The sequence below is a fragment of the Amphiprion ocellaris genome, chromosome 14, assembly GCF_022539595.1.
Source record: "Amphiprion ocellaris isolate individual 3 ecotype Okinawa chromosome 14, ASM2253959v1, whole genome shotgun sequence".
Classification (NCBI taxonomy): Eukaryota; Metazoa; Chordata; class Actinopteri; family Pomacentridae; genus Amphiprion; species Amphiprion ocellaris.
The window spans coordinates 11,189,833-11,214,185 of NC_072779.1; the positions used below are offsets into that span (position 1 = coordinate 11,189,833).

Genomic DNA, 24,353 nt, shown 5'->3' on the forward strand with positions numbered 1-24,353 from the left:
GGTTGAGAAAACGCTTGTGTTGCAACCTTGAGTCGATTGTGTCACTGGAACCACAAAGTCCGCCTTGAGAAACTATGCACATCTGCATGGTTTCACAAGTATCTATTACTTGTGTACTCAAAGAATTCAGTCAATATCCTGATACTTTTATTTTTTTCCTTTTGTTTTTTATCATCATAACCAGAGACTCTACATGAGTTTACTGATGCCTCACTTCTCGAATAACTGAGTCTAATTAGTGAGGCAGCTTTCCATCAAGATGAAGGCCTCCCTGAAAAAAACACTTGATCATTGGAAAGGAAACTTCCTTGCCTATTCTTAACTGAGTTATTGATGTCGTGATGTTAGAGGGCAGCTCATAAACCTCCATTAGTGGTGGTTTCAGCAGGTAACAGGAAGACCTAAAGTCCCATCATGTTATTTAGATCACCATTTTGTAGATCACAAACAATGAGGTCTGGCAACGACCATAAACATTTGAGCTGCAGAGACAATTAATTTCTTTGAAAGCACCACCTAGTTCCTTGAACAACTTTTTCCATGTCCTGTGGTTAACTTGCTTAACCAGTTTGGTTTGTTTCACACTCTTTACACACACACCTGTATGTTGTTTTTCAGCTTAAATGAGTAAAATACATCAAAATTGCATTTGTTTTAGGCAATTTTATATAGTCATCAAAATTTATGGCACGCTGCATATTTGATGTTTTGCATGAATTACCTTCTTAGTAGGGGGAGGCTATAAATGCCTTTTGGGAGGAAAACAGACGGTAATGAGTTTAAATCAATCTTTATTGTAGAACAAGAACATATCCTTGCTTTATTTTTCTGTGTGATTTGGTTTCTTGTGGCTACTGGCATTTTATGAAATACCACAATTGTGCTCAACATTGTTATTTTTCCAGAGAGCGTTCAATATGCATTCCTGTATGTCTGGCACACGAAAGGCTATGCTCATTCAGCCAAGACCTAATGTAAGAGGAGCTGCTCCATGGCCAAACAAAAGTCTCTCATTGTCACTGTAGACCCGTCCTTGGTCCTGCCTAATAGAAAAAAAAAATTTAACCAAAGGAAAAACTTCTGAAATAAGTGTCATAAACATTGCTTCTGCTTCTCAGGGCTTTGCTGGCACTCTTGATCTCCATGGTATTCAAATAACCTGAAAATAAAGCAAAAATCAGCTTCCCAGGTGTCCAAGAATGAATGAAATGAAGTACTTCAACTCGCCTTCTGAAAAAAAAGTAATAAAAAGTACAGATTTGAGGTTGAATATCCTAAGCTACTACACAGTTTTGTCTGTCAATGTCAGTGTCAATCGTGCTGCAAAGCTAGTATGATGTGTGATCTGCTTGGATACAAAATTATGGTAGCTTGTTTATGACATTGACAAAATGTTTAGAAAATGCTGGTTAAACATAGCTACTTGTGACATACAACAAGGCAAGCAATATCATACAAGGAGAATTCCGGGTTTTGTGAGTGGTCATATGGCAACTTATTATTATTTATAGTCTATCAAGTGGCAAGTTTTCCTTAAAATCTTATAGACATTCACCAGTCAAATGAGTATTTCATTGCGTACATTCAGTTTGGCCACATAATGGCCTATATGATTTTATGATAAACTCTCTGTGTGTTATTTAGGCAAAAATGCACATATATGCAGTTTTCACATATATGCCAGTAGCCAAGAGAAGCCGACTCAGAATACAAAATAAAAGTAAAAAATTTAGTTTTTAATAATATGTCATTAATTTGAACTCATTACCGTCATTTTCTAGAATTATAGTCCTCACCTATTCTTAGAGTGATAAAGGATGACTTTGTAAACACATAGACAAACATTGCACTAGACCTGAGAGGCAAAAATACAAAAGGTGTGTTACCTGTAACTCTGAAAACCACTCATTTAAAATCATTTTCTCACAATAAACACATTTGACAACATATTAATATAACAATAATAACTACAATATATAATATGTCTGAGAGTGCTCAGAAATTTTTCTTACCTGAAGACCTGATAGATAAATTGGATGTCAAATCTCTTCAATATTCCTTCATTGAGAAGGTTTTTTTTAACCTATTTATGCTACCATATTGACAAATCCAACAACTTTGCAAATGTAATATATTTTTAAAAGAATGCTGTAATCAAACCCGTCTGCTACAACATAAAGAAGCACGGCAACAAAAATGAGAGGTGTAACTATAATCTGCATTATTGTACTAAAAACACGAGTTTTTGAGGTACTTTTGGAAAAAGTATCTTAAAATAAATGTACAAAGTGCTAGTGAGGTTTTGGTAGTCCATGCGGCTTAGCTAATGAGACGATTGCAGTCATTCTGATCTCCAACAGGATTCTCCTCCTCTGAAACTGAAGGCTCTGGACTTTTGTCCTCTTTGGCAACATCTGTTCCAATCAGACCCACCACCCTGTAATGTGAAGAGAATAATGTGAGAGAAGCAGAAAAAAAATGGGATACATCACTGTTATCACTTCCAACTAAACAAGGCATGTCCACCCTGCAGTGTCAGCCTTCCTGCACACTTGCATCAGGTTTCCTGAACTTGACACATTTCTATCCCAAATATTTTTACTTATCAAAATTGACTGTTGCAATTGGACTGAAGTTTCAATCAGATCAGGTAGAAAAAAAGACATGTCCTGTCTTTTTTTATCACCTGGTGCATGCACACAATAGAGTACAAAATGCACCCTCAGTTTTGTGGAAACTTCCTGGTTATCTCTTTTCTCCAAAGGAATACTGGACAAATGGAATAGGGATCTAAAGATGTGCATTTAGTTAGGTTGGGTTCAATCGGTGATGAATGATTTTTTGTATTTTTCCCTGACAAAATCTTGCTGGTAGCAAGTCATGACGATGCTGTACATGACTCAGATAAAAAAAAAACTGCTTGCAGTCAACAAAACAGTTTTTTTTGTTGGTGTTAGACTGAGATTGCTGAACCAGTGACTTTGTTATTCTACAACCAACCACAGTGCAACAGAAGGAGGAGGGCATGTGACAGAAGTGGACTCGTTCTAGGAGTTTAACGAATCACGCTACACCTTCCACGCTGACTAAGCAGCACTATTCCGTCAACTCAGGGACAACAACAGAAATGTAAGAACGCAGTGTACGAAAGATAAGAATCCCCTCATGGCCTCCTCATTTTATTGTAAAACAGCACCAGTGTCGATTGTTTATGCACAAGTTAGGGATTAATATCAATATACAAAGAGAGAAATTGCTCAGTGAAGGAAGTTGAACAATGGATGAGGAACTGAGTATTTTTCTATTCTTAGTCAAGCAATGCTTTCCTCCCTTCTAGTTCAGCAAAAGAAAACAGTGACTTAGCAGAAAGAAGAGGTGTTTGTAATTCAACTCCATCCACAAAGTGTAACTCTACACCTGAAGCTCCATCATAACCTGCTGTGCTTTTTAATGTAGACTATAAAATTAACTTTGAACGAAAGTTTCTCCCCTTCAGCCATTGTACAACATGAACATAATCTTATTAGCAGGACACTATACCGTCATGAGTTTTGGATGGTACTTTGAATATATTGCTGACCATAGAGTTTTGAAAATGGAGAACAGTTACTGTTTGCAACACGCTATGACACGACTTAAAAATAATAAGGGGCTTGCAGTGAATGATCTCTCTCAAGCATGTTTTAGGTGGCTACAGGTTTATTTTATGGCCAAATGAAATGAATGGAAACTAGTAATGCCTGGCTGATGCAACAGGAAATTAATCTGGAATATTTATAAGCGCATGGTTTAATTATGTAAAATATTTGCACACATATGATTTAGGGCTGACAGGTAGATTGGCAAAATAATTAACTTACCCCAGGACAAACAAAGGAATGGCACAGAGTCCTGCAGACAACAGGAAGACGAAGCCTGGGTACCATGCTACTGTGGCAGCATAAACACTGCTAAAGACTGCTGCGGATACATTATTGGTTAAACTCTCCAGAAAGGAAAGACAAGCAAACAGGGCGCCTGTGAAAAAAACACAACCAGGAGAGAGGAAAAATTAAGAATTAATAACAACAAGTGATACTAAAAATTGAGCAGTTTAATTTCAAGATTCTTTGCTAAGAGGAACAGAAACTTGGAGTGTTTTGTTTTGAAGTGCACCCTTAAATTGCTGGGACAGGCAGCTGTTCACTGGACTCTGACTCTACAAACACAGGCACGGTGCTACAGTTCATGAAGAGTCCTAAACCCACTTACCCTGCTCAGACTTTGAGACGATCTTTGAGATCATGGAGCGTAGAACAGGGAAAGGCATGATCGACAGAAGCATTGGGATCCTCACTGTGGTAGAAAAATAACAAAAGACTGAAATCACATTATGCATCATATGGCAGCAGTCATAATTAAACCACATGGAATTGTAAATGCATGCATCAAAATTAAGGTAAATTAATATATCTGAGTAATCAAAGGTTATGTTTGGAAAACAGAAATTATTTTTTTTCATAGAGTTAAGTCCTCTCATTTAGATATGGGCTACAAGATAATTAAAATAAACAAAGCAGTGATAATACATCATGGTTATATTGCCTTATATGCTTGTAATGCAATAACCTAATAAAAGATACTGTAACTATAGTAGCACTTTTACACCTTGCAAAGCCATTCTATAGCTTGCTTTTGTTAATCAGTAACCCGTGCAATGAGCCTGTAATGTTTCTATGGGGTTATTACTCTGTTTTATGTGCTTTTTTCAATATTTTCTGGTGCCAACATATCTCTTATTTTTAATATATGTCTTGTATTTTTAGACCTACTTGCCTTAAATAAAATAGTCAAGTCCCCAGAAGAAACACTAAAACATGTTCTTTGTAATCAGCAATTCTGTTAAAAATAAACGTCAAAACATACTTTCTTACATAGTTCCATGGGACAAAATCCAGTCTTTGTACTATGCAAAAAATACACTTAAAACTTTATCTGAAACTAATTTGAGTCGTCTACATACTTATTTAGATGATTAAAGATTAGATTGAAGTACATTAATTTCCCTAATTCAGAAGACTTAAGTCAGACGGCAACATCAGAGAAATATATAAATATAGATGATTACACAGAATGAGGAAGGTGGATTTTGTTCTCTGTAAAAAACCGCCTGACAAGGCTTGGGTCATTTTTTTTCACTTTGCAGAACAGTAGAAACTGCTGTACATTATTTGTATAATCAGCAGTCATTTTTTTCCTCACCTATAAACATCAGTAAAGTTGTCTTGGCAAACGCTGCGAGCACCATGCCTGATGCGACAGACAGGATCCCCAGCAGGACAATGAGCAGCTGTGGCACACCACAATATGTGAATGCTGACACTCCCACAAAACTGACCAGGAACACTGTGGTGGACAGTGCTGAGCCATAGCCGATCAAAATCTCACTCCAACACAGCGGCTCATTGAGCTCATAGAGTGTCACTGGCGAGATTCCACCTGTATACGCAAAGGAGAAGCTGGTAAAGATGGTCATGAGGAGGGCCAAAACAGTTTTACACCTGCAGCTGGCCCGTGCAAACATGTAGTAGACCCCCAAGAACATCTGTTTTATGGCCGAATGCTGAGGAGGCCTATCTAAAACGACGCTACCAGTGGGAGCCTTCTTCACAGTCTCTTCTAGGATAAAAATTGCATAGAGTAGATTCAGACACTGGCACATTGCAGAGGTTAGGAAAGGCCAGTTGAAGCCTGCAGCTCTCAGGAAGTAGCCTGTTGATATTGCAGCCACTCCGGACAACAGACCGATCATCATGTCCACTCCAGCCATACGCAGCGTCTTCTGACGACCATCCTCGCACAAATCCGCTATATAGGCAAAACAGCCGCCGAGAAATGTGCCCAAACCACCAAACAGAGAACTGAGAAGTGAGGAGCCGATGAGCAAATAGATGTTGAGCTCAAAGTAGGACACAGTCAGGAAGGTTAAGGTGTAGATCAATGTGCCGATCAAAGGCATGATGATGGTGATTTTACGTCCTCCCCGGTCGCTGTAGGCCACCAGCATGAGAGTGACGACCAAAGATGGAACAGTAGAGAGCAGCTCTGAGTAAAGGGAGAAGAGAGACGCCTGCCTCTGTACCTCCTGGAAAAACAGACAGAGAAAGTGTTGTTTAGTAATCGGTGGTTGACACCTTAGTATACGAAATCAACTGCAATAACAGGTCTTAGAGGAGGAAAAAAATGAACGTGGCAACTCTCTGTCAATGATATAAATTAAACGAGAAAGTGACACTCTAGTACCATGAAATACAACAAAAAAAAATGAAAGAACTTTGAGGGTTTCTTGCTCAGAACAAAAGGGAACAAAGCTAACAGGTGCACGGGTGACTTTTTCAGTCAAAACCGGTTTTCTCAGTCTGTGTATGTTTTCACTTCTCTCTTGTGTTTCATTCTTCTTCTATAAATACATGCTGAAAATTGACAAATTATGAGTCCTTTCAGGAGTTTATTTCTTCAAATCCTACTTTTAATGGGGTATGCTTTGATGATCTACTTGCTGTCAGAAATACAGTTTGTTTTCCATTACCACAATCAAATAATAATGACACAACAGTGAATGAGTCAGCGTCACATTTTCTGACATTGACAGTATTAATACCATGACAAAATTTCAGATCATCTTTTACCGAAAATGTTATTCTGTAATACTGGGAAAGTTAATATCGGTACTGTACTGTGTGTACGTGTTAGGCACTTTATATGCTTAGATATTTATCTATCAGATCTATCATGGAGGCATCTGTTTGTTCCCAAATTCATTTTGCCACTCATGCAAATAACAACAAACAGCCAGAGTGAACAATAACTATCTTTTCTGACAAGAAGGAAAAGGTGGTATAAACCCCACAGAAACCTGATCTAAGCTTCACTTTATGTTCATCTAGGATTACAGTAGGCAGCAACTGAAATGAGTTAAATTTACCGAAGAGCAAGTTCTACGAGATTCTTGGAAAAACCTACCTGCCAAGTATGAAACCTAAAAGTATTAAAAATTAAATAAATTAGTCATGTGCTGAAGGCAAAGGCTTTTTTTTTCCGGCTTAACACAGTGTAACCCTTTGATGCACAACGTGGGTCAAAAGTGACCCAAATCCAATAGAAAATGGGTATCTCCTGACTCACACTGTGCATCAAAGGGTTAAGCAGTGTATTAGTCCTAAAGAGAGTCCTCTCTTAGTCTTAAGTGCCTAAAACTCTTGCAGAGCACATGAATTGTTAACTTGTTTCAGCAGAGGGGACATAAAACACAGTTGTTCCATATACTCTTCCTTGAGAATCCTCTTTAAATGAATGCTCCCTTACATCCAGCGATTAAGACCTACCTCATGATGGAGTGAGTGGTTGCTGCTGCTGTTTTCTGCACATCTGGAGGCGTTGTCAAAGATGGGATAGGTGGTGTTGGTCAGCTGTTGCCAGAGTCTCCGATACACATACTGCTGGACGAGCGGGTAGATGAGAAAACTGGAAAACGCATACAGGGCCACCAGAGGCTCCACAAGGAAAAGACCCTTCATTTTAGGGGTCTGGAAAAACTCCCTGAAAGAAGAAATAAACAGAACACATTTAGAGATGAAGATGAAGACAGATAGGATAAAAATACTACTAATAAAATAATAGGCCAGATCTCTAAAATATGACTGCAATTTTATTCTACAGTTAAAAAATGAACTAGAATATCAAACACCTCAATAAAGACTTCTCTAGTCTTGCAGGCTTTAGTCAGACATAGTGTGTAGACTAAACAGTGCAAACTACCAAACTCCTCTTTAAAAACAACAGTATTAGTAAGTAACAACAAAGAGTCTACGTGGAAGTATAAAGATAATTGTTTGGTTGTTTTTGTTTTTGTGATCATCAGATTGCACGTACTAAATTATAGATCCGACATTGCTTGACAGGTTGAAACAAAACGTAGAATATAAGATTATAACCTTGTTCTGTGAACGCAGCAGCTATCTTGCAGGATGGGCAAGGTCGGATCACTATTTACAGAAACCACCAAAACAACACAATTCAGTCTTTATTCTATTTAAATCTAACGTGCTAGAAAGACAACACAGTAGAGCACCTACCTATTTAAATAGTCGCATGCATCATGTTGTTTCAGCTAAATAAAACCCAGACAGTATTGTGAATACGAGCTGGGTAGCTTCTCTTGTTTTATACACAAATGTGCGACGTTACAAAACGTCTAGATCCCGCCTCCTGCCACTTGATTGGAATACAGCTTTTCAAGGAAGCGCTTATTTGATCAGACCACCTGTCAATCATAAATAAAAGTGGACGAGAACATTTTGTGACTTTCTGTGCCGGTATTACTGCTTAGTAACCTGTTTTTAAATGATCTCCCATCGACATCCTCTGGATTTGTTGTGCAAAATGTTTATTTTTGTACTTTAAATGTAGAGATATTGTTTAAATGCCGAGACTGTAGTTTTTTTAAAAAGGTATTACGGTAGCGTGAGGTAGGCGTGCTTTGCGCCGGAATGTACCATTCTGCCAACATACCGGGAAGGATTTTGTTGTGACAGCGGAGTAACAACCCGGCAGGGGAGACGGTAAGACGAGATATGTTGTCCTTCCTCTGTTTTTATTTAAACTACACCCGGCGGTTGTAAGGTAAAGCAGATATGCAAATAAATATACAGATGCATATTATTTAAATGGTCGAGTTTCTCAATTGTGTCCGTGAGTAACTGACAGCTTATCATCCCGGACGTGCAGGTAGAACCACCATCAAAATATTGTAAGCTAGCGAATCATAGCCGTCCCTGTGATTAATCTAGCTAATTTAGCTAACGTTACCAGCTAGCGTTAGATAGGTGAAAGACACTAAGCTACTTTCGATTCATAGTTTTATCTCTCTCGTTTTCTTTGCTGGTCTCCAATCGCACAAGATCTAGCATTGAAGCTAGCTGACGGTTAAGCTGGCTAGCGTTAGCTTCGCCTTCTGCAGTTGCGATATGTAGTCGTGACTGTCCGAGTCAGGATGGATGATATTTCAGTTACCCGGCCTGACTGCTAACTGCCGTTATCGGTCTCGTTGCCACTGATGCTCATAATCACCAGTTACCTGCGATATTCACTTTAAATGTACATTAGTTTGTCATAGGTGTGGGCCTTAGCTATGTCGGCATTTGATAGCGTATTAGGCTTTGCATTTCGCAATATAAGTTTCCCAGTCTTTCCGGATCACGCAATTTATTCCCTACTTAGTTGATAGATTTCCTTATTTAGTAATGTCATGGGATTCTTTAGAAAATGATTAAATGAAACCTAAAAATCGGATTATCCATAGTCAGAAAAGTGTACGTGTATTCTTAATTTGTCTTTCAAAAGCCTTTAGGTATACAAGCTATGCTACACAAAGTGTAATGACATAAGCAAGTGCTTATTGATCGGGTTATAGGTCATCTCTCCATCAATAATAAACAGAGGCTCTGACATTGTTTCCATCAAATTGCAGATGTTGTGTCTGGTTGAGAATATCTCTTGATGGATCTGCTGTCAACCATTGTTTTTGCTTTCCAGGTCATAACAGTTTTTTCATCTTGGAGCAGCAATGGCCTTCAGCAAGGGATATCGCATTTACCACAAGCTGGATCCACCACCTTACAGTGTCATAGTGGAAACTAGGACCAGGGAGGAATGCCTCATGTTTGAATCAGGCGCTGTTGCCGTTTTGTGTAAGGCATTTTGTCTGAATACACTGTAACAACAAATAATTTAGATTGTCTTTACACCCACTACAATAGATTTATTCTTGAATATTTAGAGATTGATATGAGTCTGTGCAGAGATTAAGTCACAGGCATGTTTAATTTAAAGTTCAAGGGAGAATGCTATCAGTATTTTCCTTACATTTTGTTACTTTTTTCGTCTTCTAGCGGCAGCAGAGAAGGAGGCCATTAAAAATACATACAGCAAGATTGTTGATGCCTATGGAATTCTGGGCGTCCTTCGCTTGAACTTGGGTAAGAAAAAAAATATTTTCTGTTTGTTGCCTCCTGACTAGGTCCAATCCAGGTTTTGAGCTCTATGTTCATGTGACTGTGAAGACCCTCTGGTTTGTGGCCCTGTTGCTGCTTACTTCTAAGCTGCTTTACCTTCCCTCAATATGACCTTGAAGGCTCTTGTTATCACAACAAGGAAAAAGCAGTTTAAAGATTAAAGCTCAGTGTTGTAGATGGCTAAGATTTGACTGGCTGGTGATTTTCTGTTAAGGATTGGCATCAACATTTAATTATCCATTTTTTCCCCCCTTGTAAGGCCGAATGTTTTTCCATGTTTTATTATTGCTTTTACTAACTGCTTGCTTTTTTCCTTTTTTTTTTCAAAATACACCATACATAAATATTTTTTGTATTCATATGCCACCTTTTGTCTGCAGGTGACTCCATGCTTCACAGTCTCGTGGTTGTGACAGGATGCAGCTCTGTGGGCAAGGTGCAGGATTCAGAGGTTTTCAGGGTCACACAGACGGACTTTATTTCCCTGAAGAATGACCCAGGAGATGAAGACCGGATTGCTGAGGTGCGAAAAGTCCTTAACTCAGGACACTTCTACTTTGCCTGGTCTGCCACTGGAATCAGCATGGACTTGAGTCTCAATGCACATCGCAGGATCCTAGAAGACACCACAGATAACCGCTTCTTTTGGTAGGGGCATGAAATTGTCACTATTCCAAGGTTATATACACACTTATAGGCAGGAGTTTGACTTTAATAATATCTGAAGGAGTAGATATGAAACATGTACACAGTCTTACAATTGAGAAATATTAGTTTCTGTCAAATGTGTGATATGTGGGATTGTGTGATTTGCAACTAAGATTTGTGTGGTTACTGTTGTATCTGAATCAACAGGAACCAATCTCTGCACCTGCACCTAAAACATTACGGAGTAAACTGTGATGACTGGCTGCTGAGGCTGATGTGTGGCGGTGTGGAGATCAGGACCATCTATGCAGGGCACAAACAGGCCAAGGCCTGCATCTTCTCCCGCCTCAGCTCAGAGCGAGCTGGTACTCGATTCAATGTCCGAGGAACGAATGACGATGGACAGGTGGCGAACTTTGTAGAGACTGAACAGGTGAATCACTTTTTTTTTTTTGTACAGTTTTTGTCAGGCAGATTGTGCTTTAAAGATGTAATGCTGCCACAGAGCAGAAGGCAGCAACAGATATATTCTTCACACTCAAAAAGCTTTAGTCAGTTTATTTTTTTTATAAAATGAATCATACATATTTATTCATAGATTCACATTGTTAATGCAGTGTTAACAGTACTAATGCCATTACAAAATATCAGTACTTCTAATACTGGAAAATGTTATATGATACTGCAAAAGGTAATATTAGTGCAGTACTGTGCAAATGTTTAGTCACTTTAGATGTTTAGATTATCATCCATTATACAATGCCTTTTGAGAGGCATCTGATTAGTCTGGAATTGATTTTGAACAAGACTCTCCCAAAACAGATGGTATGGGCCCCACAGGGTCCTGAGGTTTTGTTGTTTTTATAACAATTAAAAAACATGATAATGGTAATAATATATTATCACACTGATTAAGTGTTGACACTCTAGTGTAAATGACTTTTACTTTGCAGTAATAGTTAATTGTCTCACAGGTGTGTATATTTTATTGCTCTCAGCAAATTATCAGAAGACGTGTATATTTGAAAATGCAAGTCTAATTTTCAGTTCTTCATTGTGAAAAAATAATAGATTACACGTTCCCTTTTTATGGTTCCCGTTTGAGTAAATATATGGCTCCAGGAGGGACACAATAACTGGAACTACGACAATTATCACACAGTATAATGCAGTTCAACTACACTATTTTGCTGCTTTTAGAATTTACATAGAGGTCACTCAACATCTGTCTCTCAAAGTCAGAATGGAAGTTGAACATTACAAGCTTCAGACATGCAGTAGTAACTGCAGGAATTTGTGTTAGAAAGTATTGTATTGTCACTGGTTAGTGTGGTCAGTCACTGTGGTTTTGATAGCCTAGTGCATCCCAAAGTCCAGAATTGGATTAAACGGCAAATGAATCTGGACCCAGCCCTTACCTTGTGTTATAAATATAATGTGGCATAAAGTGTAACATTTTCTATTATGAGGTCATATTTTTTTATAGCTAATTACATTTTAAGGGATGTTGAATATACTATATAGCAGGAGATTGTTCGTGATTGTGGCTTTTAATGTTGCTTATGTATTATTGACATTGCTGCCATGACGATGTTAAATGCTGGCGATAGCGTTGTGTTGTTACTGCAGAGTTCATGCATTAGGTTCTAAATCGCAGATACTGAATGCATGTCATTTTCTCGATTGCAAAGTTTCCACAATAACTGTAGATGTAAGAAAATGTCTGAATCAGAAATAAGTATGGATTTACTGTCTGAGCAGTGTCTGCTTCAGTTTTGCGCAGACCCAGCGACAAGAGATGTGACATTTCGGATATAATCACGAGTTCAGGGTTCACACTGATGCAAATAATTACAGGCAAATAATGCCATTTCTCCCCCTAGTTTAGAATCTGATTTTACTATCCTGACCATCTTTAACTTGGATGTGTGTTGCTTAAAATTTATAGGAGTATTGATAAAAATGTTTTTCCATTATCATTAGTTGTTCTGGACTTCTGAACTGAAAATTTAAATGTGGAACTTTGCGTAATAAATTTCCAAGCCCCTGGCTTTTGGTCCAAAATATGGTTTTAGCACTGCACAGAGAATTTTAAGTCACCTGTTTAAATTGTCAATTCTTTCCTTAAAATCTGTTTTTTGAATTTTTTTTTTTTTTTTTTTTTTTTTAAAGGAACAAACCGGTATTTTGCCACATTGCAAAATTAACTTAACCAAGTTTTCGTCTTGTCTTGAACAGGTTATTTTCCTGGATGACAGAGTTTCATCCTTCATACAGATCCGTGGGTCTATTCCTCTTTTCTGGGAACAGCCAGGAATCCAGGTAATGAAAGCTTAATCTGTCTCGTACATTGCCTTGAATTGTGAATGTGAGGTATTCATATATTAAGCCGTATTATGTGAAAATCAGAAAGTAGTCCTGATGTTCGTGTAGAAGTCCTGATTTCATTAATTCTGCAGACATAAATGAGACTCACTCAGTATCAGCTGCTGGCACAGTGTGTGCATAAATAAGGAACAAGTGATGATGCCTACGTGGAGCTTTTGCTAAACAATAGACAAACTTAAAATAAACTGTGTTTGGCATTTGTGTCTGTTAAAAGAGTGCGAAGGGAGTGAAAAGTCTTCTTGTCATTACAGTAGATCTTTGTACTAGTTTTAACAAATTTTGTCGCTGTGTTCAGAAAAAGTCCATTAAGGGTGTTTTGTTGCAACTGAATGAGAATCGGCACCCTATTGGACTGGATGAGAACCCCCACCTGGTATAACCTGTTTTGTTTTTTCGTTTTTTGGGGGGCTCTGCTGGTGCTGGTGCTTTCATACTGCAGCTAGGTATTTTTCTGTGCAATGCCAAAGACCACGTGTACAAACCAAAGGAATCCCCTTGTGTGTTTTAATTCATTCCCATAAATGAAGCACGAACTAGGATCACCCATTTAATTCTCACTACAAACTACCTCACTGGGATTCTCCTGACCTTGTCCTGACATTGCACAGACTGAAAAATTAGATCAGATGTGGGGGAGGTTAAAGATAGTAATAGTGGTTGGTAAAGGGCATTTTTCTGTTTTCCTCAGCTCCCAGACTTCTTTGGTCAGGTGAGAGCCTGGTCTGAAAACAGCCCCCAGACACTTCCCTTCATTTAGGCTGCTGATGTACGCAGGTCAACTGTATAGGTGTTGATTGATAATATGGAAGACTGAGCCGTTGAATCTGCTGGAGGCTCTAGAAAGCCGAGACCATATTAGTCACCTATTCAGTCCACAAGGTCTTTAGTCTGGTCAAATCACAGGGTAGACGGCTCGGGGTTGTTTTCAGACAGAACTGTAGTCTTGCTTTTAAAGCGCTGTCATAGCTCTTAGCCCCTTCTAGCAGTTGTGGCTTGTAGGCTCTCCTCCCCATACTCTCCAATACATTCCCTCAGCTGGATGTGTGATTATGGTTTCATCCCGAAAAAGAGTTTTTGTGTGTATACTATAAATAGCTGAAAATTAGTATCTGAATCATAATTGTAGTGTAGTGTCATAAAATCTTCCTGGAAAAGATGCAAATCATTTAAGAGGTAGAGCTGCCCTATCTTAGTGGAGTAGTTGTTACAGTCATGGTTGAAAACAAAATCATTGTCATTTTAATGGCTGTTTTGAGAATAGAGTTACTGAAGTGGTCATTAGTGGAAAGTGATCATTACAGTAATATCTATCTTTAATATACACTGACCAGATTTCATGAAATTCCTCTGAAAGACTGAATTCAAATGTTAATACATTAGTTACGAAAACTGAAAACAGATTCTTTCGTCATGGACAAAACTACTAAGTGGCATGATACATTTAACCTACTAAAATGTATTTAATGCAGTAGAATGTCAGAGAGGTTTTAGTCTGGCCTGTACAAGTGTAACCTGAGCAGCTTCAGATGACATCTCAGGAAGTTATTAAATATGCATAGCCTAGATGTGCACAACAGTAGAGAAGGACAGGAGGGACAAATGGCAGAAGCATGGAGCAAAAATGTTTAGCCTATTCAGACACAGGCTCAGCCAAAATAGGCATTTACAAACAAAGTAAGCTGCTAAATACAGAGCAGAGAAAAAGATTAGCTGACAGTGGAAAAGAGAGGGGAAGGGGGCTCTTTAAGAAGGAAAGGCTTACAAAAACACATTGGAAGTCAAAGTGCACACAGTAGATCTCAGTAATATCCCCAGAGAACATGCAGTCGTAATAACGAATAGCTTGTTAAGACTCAGAATGCATTCAACTTATGGCCTGAAGTGAGTGAAAAAGAAAGATTTGAAAAGATGTGAAGCGAGAGCAGGGAACATTTGTCCACAAGCAGCGATGGAAAGGGAACACAAAGGAACAAGTAGGGGCCTGCTGTGTAGTGTGATCACATTTCCACAGCGTTCGTGTCTTGCGAAGCCTGTGCTGATGTACTCGTGTGATCATGTTTGCTTGTAAGACTCTGACTGTGGTGTTTCTCATGACTCAGTCAGTGCCAGCATACTCTCAAAGTGAGAGCGCATAAAAGAGAATTAGTGAGAGGAAAAAGAGGCTTGAAATGTAGAAAAAGAATCTGTAAATCCATAGGAAGGTAACTGCAAGATTTCTCTGCTGCTCGGTGTCTTTGTACAAACAAATCTACCTGTTCTACCCTCTCATTTCCCTTTTTCAAATGTTGTCTACAACTTCTATCACAAATCCATTCTTCATCCTCAGGTTTTCTGGCCATCTGCAACGTGTGTGTGTCTGCACAACTCTCTCTATTTTTTAAACTTTCTTGATCTTTACCAAAGATGGACGTTGTGACTTGTGTCTTGGCAGGTTGGTTCACACCGTGTCAAACTCTCAAGGGGATTTGAGGCAAATGCACCAGCATTCGAAAGGTAATTAAAATGTTCTGGTAGTTTGTGCGCACAAGCGTGTTGCAGTTTCCTGCTGCTTTGTCTGGCCTCCAACAGATTACCACTCCTCTGAACAACAGCAGAGGAGACACCATAATACTAGATCTCCTGCACTTACTGTCTTAGAGAAAAACTCCACAGATTTGTCAAGGAGAAGATGTTAATTGAAATGTGTCCTCAGAGGCTGGTTTATTGCAGAGAACATAAAGGAAACATTAGTAGCCCTTGATTAGCTGTTGACCCTAGTAACTTGTAGTTTGTATTCATTCCAGACTGTTTCTATTCACTCCTTGAGTTTTTGTACATCTGTTTTGAAAGAAAGCTTATAGTGTGTGTGTGTGTGTGTTTGTGTGTGTATGTGTATGTGTGTGTGTGTGCATTCAAGGTTTTCACAAGTCAACATTAAATGATAAAAAGTATTGGCATTCCAAACTGAATGTCATTCAAATCTAGAGCCTGTTCTGTCACTGTAAGCCACGAGTCATTTCAGTAGCTGTATTCCTTTTCTTCAACACGATGACTGCGAAACCTTTGTCCACATCAGCGTAGCTGCACTTTAAACATTTGATTTGCAGACAAACATTAAATATGTAGTCCGATACAGGATTTATCACAGTACAGCACCTGCTCAAGATCCTACTTTGCTGAAGGACATTTGAGCCACATGTATGGTCACTGGAGCCTAAACGCAGGCCATCTAAGGGAAAGCTGATCACCCTAATCACTGTGCCACACCTTGATATTACCAGCTCCATCCTTATCAACCATTCAGCAGCTACCATAATAGTTTCAAATTTGCCATGCGGTTCACTTTTCATGAGAAGCTATAAAGACTATTAGTGGTTCTATGATTCCCCATAATTTTGGGTCATACATAATAGACTCAGCAATGCTAGGCCCATTATTGCTATCAAATTGTCAGTATGAATATATCAGGACACATCAGATATCAGACTTTATTTATATATATTTTATTATTATATAATTAGTCACTTTTCACACCAAGTAGCTGGCAGTACTACTAGTCTTTCTAATATGTTCATTTCAAGAATGATGAGTCATCCTTTGTAATAGCTGGCCTTTTTTAATTTATTTTTTTACTGTAACAGCCTAGTGTACACTGATCAGCCACAATGTGAAAATGTGATTCATCAGACCATAACCGCCTTCTTTCACTGCTCCATGGTCCCAGCTGGCAGCTTATATAGTAGGCAGTTCTGACAGCGGTCAGCATGGCCACTGTGGTCGATGTGCAGCTGCATTGTCCTATACATGGCAAGCAATGATACAGTGTGTGTTTGAAACCTTTGGTAGGCACTAACCATTGAACACTCCACAAGATGTGCCCTTTTCGGAGGTGGTTTGACCCAGTTAACACAATTTGGCTCTTGTCAAAATTGCTCAGATCCTTAAGCTTGCCTTGTTTTCTTGCCTTGAACACATTAACTTCAAGAACTGATTAGTATCCCACCTCTTTACAAGTGTTATTGTAAGAGATATTTAAGGATATTCACTTTTATCATTTGTTCAAATGTTGTTGCTGACCGGTATGTCTCTGTTGATATTTATTGGATAATACAAGGCTGACAACTTTAGCTCGTCACAAACACATAGCAGTTTGCTGCACAGTGCTGCATTTCTATCTGTATGTGTTGCGTTTTTAAAACAGTTTGATGTAGTGACCCTAGATTTTAATAACTTTCCTGGTTGGACACTGCCCATTACCTTGCAGACTCCATGGCTTTGCACAAATAATATCCTCCTTAGTGTTTACATCCTGCCCTCTGTCGGTGTACCATACGTGTGTATTCATCAAGTTTAACTACTGATGCAAAGTATCTTGTTTTTTTTGTTTGTTTTTAAAATCAAGACATGGCTGGTATTGCTAAACGTTTTTTGTTGTTTTTTTTTTAAATGAGTGTATGTCTTTTTCCAGACACTTCACTGCACTGAGGAGGTTGTATGGTAAGCAAGTGATCATCAACCTGCTTGGAAGTAAGGAAGGAGAACACATGCTCAGCAAAGCATTTCAGGTGAGGGGAACCTTACTTGTCCCTTAACGCTGACAGACACATTAAAATATTTATGTGACGTTTCTAACAAGGCAGACAGTCCAAAATACACTGACAGCAAGTGATGTGTGTCAAAACAGATTCTGTCTTTGTTCTCATTGTAAACCCACACAACAACAGTAAGGAATTCTTTCAAGTGGGTGGACGCTGTGGCTCCAGACAGAGTGCGTCACTTTCCTGCTGTATTTTCCAGCGGAGGAGTCAGTGAGCAGTGTTAGAAAGCAGTGGTTTATGTTTTCTTTTTCACTCTCTGATTTGGTAAACCTCATTTACTGTAACTTGATCTTTCATCAGCTGACCTCAAGCCACATCTTCTTTTGTGGTTTGTAAGAACATGGGAAAATGATTACTGATGTGTAAGCCCTTGTATTTATTAATCTTTAAGTCATTTTATGCTTAGCCATAGCTGGATTAGTTGAATCATCAGGTCAGAATTGAATTGCCTTGACTGCATTATATGTATACAGTGTAGTTTACATAAATAATACAGTGGGCACTTCATTTTTACTTTATATGCATTATGGTTCATAAGCTGTGTGGTCCTGTTAGCATCTGCTCTGTTATGTGGGTGTTTGATTACCAAAGTAAATGTGCAAAACACTTAACTGTGTTGCCAATATTTTATCTGTTCTTTGAATCTCAGACTTTTCTAGTAATTAGGAACATTGTTGCCAATATTTCAGCCAAGTACTTGTTTCTAAAACATGGCCTGCATAGTCACAGGTTACTATCAAAGATGTCCTTTGTTTTGTAGCTACAGGAAATATACCATGTGTGCTCAGCATTTGTGGATTCAATTGAAATTTCTGGAAATATGTGCTCTTCCCCTCTGTCACTTTCAGAGTCACTTGAAGGCATCAGAGCATGCAACAGCAGTGAAAATGGTGAACTTTGACTACCATCAAAACGTGAAGGGTGGCAAGGCCGACAAACTCCACAGTGTCCTCAAACCCCAGCTCAGCAAATTTGTTGAAGAGTGTGGGTTCTTCTACTACTCTGGAGATATGGGCATTGCAAGGTGAGAAAAAAAAATACAAAACAGACAAAGAAGGAGTAGTAAATTTGAATGTTGTGGACTTGTGAGTTTGCATGTTTATGCAAAAAAAATAATTTCCATCCGCCTACACCTTCCATTATTGCCAGACATTTCCCAAAACATGCAACCACAATTTAGCATTCATAATACTTTGCAGAATTCTGTAAACTTCAGAATCAAATGTTTAGTTGATACGCCTACCTTAACGTTTAGAATTTACAAAATAAACATCTTTAGCTCAATATAGCCTTGGTTTCACCTGAAAAACAATCTTCTATACTGGGGCTGGATTTATACATTCTCACTGTAGAATACCTGTCCTGCTTATGAGTAGTTTCGATTAGCCTCTGTGACATAAGCTGCATTTCTTATTAAGGCATTATTGGCTAGATTGTATACACAGTTGTGCCACAGCATTCACTTATGGACTGCATAGCTTGCCATGTATTACAACTACACCACTAGCTAACATTCATTCCTGATGATCTGGTGTTGCAGCAGCACTGTCCCCCTTTTTTGCACTTACCTCGTCTCTCACTTCACTTAACATAATTTCAACACTCTTAAAAGTGTACAGTTTAGAAAAACATTGCAAACATATGTCTCATTGTGATGAATTATCAGAGTTAAGCAGGTTTCAAGGATCTGTGAGTAAGTTTTGATAGTGCACTGATATTAACTATGAGCCAGTGGACTCTGATGTGATGATACTACCACTTGTGATAATTGTGAAACGGTTGTCACTAAAGTAAGTTGTAAGTACACAGGATTTACTCAACTGATACAAAACCGCTTGAATGATCCTTTGCCATTTCTTTGTAGGACTCAGGGAGGCACCATCAGGACCAACTGTCTGGACTGTTTGGATAGAACCAACAGCGTCCAAGCCTTTTTTGCGCTTGAGGTAGGAACCCAACTGTGTGTCTAATGCTCTTGTCTTCCTCTGTCAAAGTCTGTAGTCTGCAATCTAATCCCCTCTTCCCCTTTCCCTTAGATGCTGCCTAAGCAATTGGAACAAATGAATTTGACAGAGAAACCACAGCTGGTGGCCCGGTTCCAGGAGGTTTTTAGAACCATGTGGTCTGCCAATGGTGATTCTGTCAGTAAGATCTACGCAGGCACTGGTGCTCTGGATGGCAAGGCCAAGGTACACAGTGTGGACAGTAAACACACAACTGCACAAATTCACATAAATTCAGTCAAACAGTTTATGCAGATTGTTGTGCATAGCTGGTTATCATAATTTGTTTATTATAGGATTTCTTTGATTTGGTCAGACTTCAGTCAATTTCAGCTCCAAAATACTGCTCCATGAGTTACATATGACATGGTGCTGCCAGCTGGCATAGTGCAGCCTGTTAACAACATCCTCGGACAAACATGTATAACTATTTTAGTATGAGCTAAGGCAAGATGAAATAAAATTATTAGTTGTCTAAGTATTGCTCTCTTACTCGAAATATTTCTGCATATTCAGTTATTTTCATATAATCTTCTTATAGTTTGGAACACTAAGGCTCACAAAAGGTCAGAGTTTCTCGCCAGTCTTGACTTTTACAACCTACTAATGTCTAAAAGATGACCAGTCTATCATTGATCAGGCATGCTCACAGTAGCCTCATATATGAGGCCATGGACAGGAAAACATCAACACCCACGAATAAAAATGGCACAGAGGCTCCTGCTGTACACTAAAGACCAAAACCCAGTGCTGAATGTTGACAGAATTGAAGGCTTAAATGGTTACTTTGATATTAAACCATAAATTGCACATTTCAATAACAGTACATTGACTGCTTATGCCTTGTGCATGCAGTGACACAGTTCTGCATGACCAGTTGACCCTCTGTGTGTGTGTAGAACTGTGTGCTTCTGTTTCTTAACTCTTGTGTGCTATTTCTTTCGGCTGTCCTCTGGATCTCTCTACCTGCGTGGTAAGTTAACGCGACAGTTGATGTTGTTTTTTTTTTTAGCTGTGGGTCTATTTCTGGTGGTTTGTTGATTTCAGTGTCTGCAGGTTCAATGAGGATGAGGTTGATGGAGGATGGGATAGGTGGGATTTCTTTCTTCATTTATTTTTATTTAAATCCTGTTTTGTTTTTTTTATTATTATTTCCCTTGGGGTATTCCTGTGATGCATACTGCCCTGAAGGCTCCATGGAGATCCCACTTCTGATCTACAAAATTATATTTGTAAAGAAAACGATGGAAAAATAACAATTGCTTGATAACTGATTCCTTTCTTACTGTACTGTCAATTATGATTGTTGCCTAAATTATCAGACAGCATCCGTTGTCTTTCTGTAAAAACTGAAGGAATCTGTCAAAGCAACCTTGCTGCACATCACTGAAATTTTGAAGTTGCACCTTGTCAAGCAAATGTGATCTTGCTCTGTCAGTTCAAAAATCTGTATCCACTGAATCTCTCTGAAGTGTTTCTTCTTTGCTTCTCTTCCATTGCTGGATTCTGGAGTCAGACTTTAATTCATAATTAGGATGGTTTTATGTGTTTTTAATTTTCTGTGCATATCTGTCTTCATTGTAGGCGGGGAAGCTGAAAGATGGAGCTCGTTCTGTGACGCGGACCATCCAAAACAACTTCTTCGACAGTTCTAAGCAGGAAGCTATAGACATCCTGAGGCTGGGCTCTACACTCAACAGTGATTTGGCCGACAAAGCTCGGGCCTTGCTCACTACTTCCAGTCTTTATGGTAATTTACTAGAACGTGCAAAACACATATCATTATTTTAATGAATTAATAGTCTTTCCTTAAATATTCTTATGAATAATTTAACAAAGGCAAGATTTGCACCATGTTACATATTACATTTTTTTTTTATAATTCTTAATAGTATTCTTGAGACTACTACTTTGTTTTTGCTCCATCAGCGGAAATTGTTTGAATATTTTGATGAGTTTGGACATGTGTCTGTTGTCAGTCAGAAGCTACATTGCACAATAGAAGGGTTTGTCTCCTCTGTGTGAAGTGGGTAGCGTAATCTCCATGTGTCAGCTCTCTGTCCCAGTTAGATTAATACTGACCGACTGCTCTGCTGGCATTATCTGTTAAAGCACTGGTTAACCCTCCCTTCTCTCCCTTTTCTCCTCCCTGCTCTTGCACACAATCTTAGTCACTGAGCCTGTCTTACAATCAGGTACAGTAACTGATGGACTGCCACCAGTGGATGGATTTTGTCCTCCCCTGTCACATAGTCATTCTGTCATTTGTGTTTGCTACTCATTATTGTGCATTCATTTACAATCCAATGTTGGTAGTGGTTTAATCCGCTGTCTGTTGCAGATAATCAGGCTCCTGCAACAGTGATTAAAAGAGGATACTTTGAAAGGTTCATTTGCAGTAACAGTCATCTCCATTGTGATTTCTTTTTTTTTTTTTTTTAAAGTACCACCAGTCAAACCGGTGTGAAGTTGTTTGGATTAGATGTTACCATTTTTCTTACTCTCCCTAAATCATAGTTTATTCATTTGAAAATTGCCTTTTTTCTGTAAAAACTATAACATTTTTATATGCACTAAAGTGGAAATTTACAGACAATAACAAGCCATTACCAAGGTTGATTATGTAAATGTTCTCTGTATTTTGGCAAGAATTCTGATTTACATCTTTTCTCCCATGTCCCACGTTTTAGAACACTGTTATGGACTTCCTCTGTTGTATTTGGATACTGTCCCATTGGTTTTGTTAGTTGTGATTAGTTTTTCGTCATTTTTGTTTTGCTCCCCTGTATGCCACCCTTCATACATACATACATACGCATACTTAACTAGTTTGTGCTCTAATCCTACTCTTCTCCCCTCTTCAGCCTCCCCAAGAGTATTGCTGGGAATGTGTCAGAACTACCATAAATACACAAGGCCCAAGCAGATCCGGGTTTGTGTTGGTACCTGGAATGTCAACGGGGGTAAACAGTTTCGCAGCATTGCTTTCCGTAACCAGACGCTCAACGACTGGCTGTTGGATGCTCCAAAGAAGGCAGGCCATCCTGAGTTTCAGGGTATGTTGGTATTTGTCACTATTGTTTTTGTTTCCTAGAGCTCCTCTTATTTATTAGGATAAAGAAGTCGTTTGATGTTTTGGAAAGTTTATTTATTCTCTTTTGGCCAAGGGAAAAGGAACATTGTAAGTGCTTGTGCACTACATGACAAGGTAAAGCCTACAGCTGGCTTTCTTACGTTTAACTGGAAATAGGTTAGCCACTTGCCTGGCTTTGTCAAAAGGTTACAAAATGTATGCATCAACCTTCTCAGAAGCTTATTTGTTTAATCACTGCAACCATTTTTTGTTTGAAAATAATCAGTTAGGGTTGAATGGAGGTTATGTGCTTGGCTGTGCCTGGCTCTTCTTGTCAGTGATAGAACAGTCTGCTAGATGCCTCACTGTAATGATAAGACTCTGGAAAGTTACTCAAGAATGCGGTAATCATCTATTGTATCTTTGGGGAAGGAATCAAGTGAGTGCATTACCGAGAATGCCAAAAATGTCAGGCATTGGAGTTTGACGTTTGAGGGTGTCTGTGAAATTCTGGAGAGAAAGAAGAGCACAAAAGCCCTTCATTCTTCTTTAGTAACTACTGTTCAGATGCTGCTTGAGGTCCAGAGAGGTGAAGTTAGGTGAATTTATTAAGAAATGTGAACAAAAGTATCACAGTGAGAAAACAAGAATATTAAATAAAGAATGGATGACCTATTCTGTCCATGAAGGATAGAATAGGTCACCATATGGAAAGATTTAGGTATTACGGTCTTATTTTACAGCCATTCCATAGAGTTCATTGTGCTTAATACTGTCATATTGAATCACTGTTCCTATGTAATAGTGCATAGTACCATGTTATGCTATGCCACAGTTTATTGGTCAAAAGTGAAACAAAGCCTTGGTGTCTAGTCACAAACTCCACTGATATAATGTATCATTGTATTAGATTATTTACACAGTTATACTAAATGTGGATTTTTCTCTTTCTTTCCAGACAGCAAAGCCAACCCCATAGATATCTTTGCAATCGGATTTGAGGAAATGGTTGAACTAAATGCTGGTAACATTGTCAGTGCCAGGTATGTGTGCAAGATGTCAACATAAGATAAGGCCTGTTTTACACAAGAGCTGAGGAAATAGCCAAGGTATTTCACTTTTGGGCTATAGTAGATATAGTATTTTGCTGTAGTCCATACAGCCCAGTCTTTTAGGCTATAGCTTAAAGCTGATGCACTTTTTGGTGTTTTACTTGGAAAAATTTAGCTCAGTATTGAAATGCGCTGATTACAATAAAACAGGCACACGACAATGATAGATTTGTAGAAATTACCTGCATTTTCAAGTTAGCTTGTAGAAATTAAGATAAGAATCACTGTGACTTCCTCTATTTCTTGTATTTTTTGTTTCTGTACTGTAACACGTCTTTCTGTTCTTGTCTCAGCACTACTAACCAGAAACTGTGGGCAGCTGAGCTTCAAAAAAACATCTCACGGGACCACAAGTATGTGCTTCTTGCTTCAGAGCAGTTGGTGGGAGTGTGCCTGTTTGTTTTCATCCGCCCACAGCATGCACCCTTCATCAGGTATGAACCGCACAGATTCTCATTAGAAATTTTAATATTAGTTTTGAGTCGGTGGTAACAGATGTC

The 24,353-nt window shown here is 38.7% G+C and overlaps 2 protein-coding genes across 17 annotated transcripts in view; one reads left to right on the forward strand and one right to left on the reverse strand.

The window, feature by feature from the left end:
- Positions 1–648: 648 nt before the first annotated feature.
- slc46a3 (solute carrier family 46 member 3) lies at positions 649–8,244 on the reverse strand. Of its 2 annotated transcripts, XM_023281260.3 has the most exons (7): positions 8,115–8,221; positions 7,974–8,024; positions 7,365–7,578; positions 5,242–6,124; positions 4,252–4,335; positions 3,861–4,017; positions 649–2,437 (listed from the first exon to the last, which is right to left on the reverse strand). In XM_023281260.3, exons 3-7 carry the CDS (start codon positions 7,554–7,556, stop codon positions 2,320–2,322), a joined length of 1,434 nt encoding a protein of 477 aa, XP_023137028.2. In that variant the 5' UTR covers positions 7,557–7,578; positions 7,974–8,024; positions 8,115–8,221; the 3' UTR covers positions 649–2,319. The 2 variants fall into 2 exon arrangements, with proteins under 2 accessions (XP_023137028.2, XP_023137029.2); XM_023281261.3 differs by lacking the exon at positions 7,974–8,024 and having other exon boundaries at positions 8,115–8,244.
- A 337-nt stretch (positions 8,245–8,581) lies between these two features.
- The window catches only part of synj1 (synaptojanin 1), a 29,531-nt gene continuing 13,759 nt past the window's right edge, over positions 8,582–24,353 (forward strand). For 8 of the 15 annotated variants that reach the window (XM_035953307.2, XM_055017555.1, XM_035953311.2 and 5 more), the window contains exons 1-17: positions 8,582–8,600; positions 9,574–9,728; positions 9,930–10,016; positions 10,433–10,700; positions 10,908–11,133; positions 12,939–13,022; positions 13,384–13,461; positions 15,520–15,581; positions 17,536–17,632; positions 18,514–18,689; positions 19,530–19,611; positions 19,702–19,854; positions 21,253–21,418; positions 21,840–21,863; positions 22,533–22,724; positions 23,700–23,784; positions 24,147–24,287. In XM_035953307.2, coding sequence (XP_035809200.2) covers positions 9,605–9,728; positions 9,930–10,016; positions 10,433–10,700; positions 10,908–11,133; positions 12,939–13,022; positions 13,384–13,461; positions 15,520–15,581; positions 17,536–17,632; positions 18,514–18,689; positions 19,530–19,611; positions 19,702–19,854; positions 21,253–21,418; positions 21,840–21,863; positions 22,533–22,724; positions 23,700–23,784; positions 24,147–24,287 — 2,045 coding nt within the window. In that variant the 5' untranslated portion in view covers positions 8,582–8,600; positions 9,574–9,604. Of the gene's footprint in view, positions 8,601–8,640; positions 8,662–9,573; positions 9,729–9,929; positions 10,017–10,432; positions 10,701–10,907; positions 11,134–12,938; positions 13,023–13,383; positions 13,462–15,519; positions 15,582–17,535; positions 17,633–18,513; positions 18,690–19,529; positions 19,612–19,701; positions 19,855–21,252; positions 21,419–21,839; positions 21,864–22,532; positions 22,725–23,699; positions 23,785–24,146; positions 24,288–24,353 lie in introns of those variants that run through there. The other 7 variants (XM_035953312.2, XM_023281250.3, XM_035953309.2 and 4 more) reach the window with 6 other exon arrangements.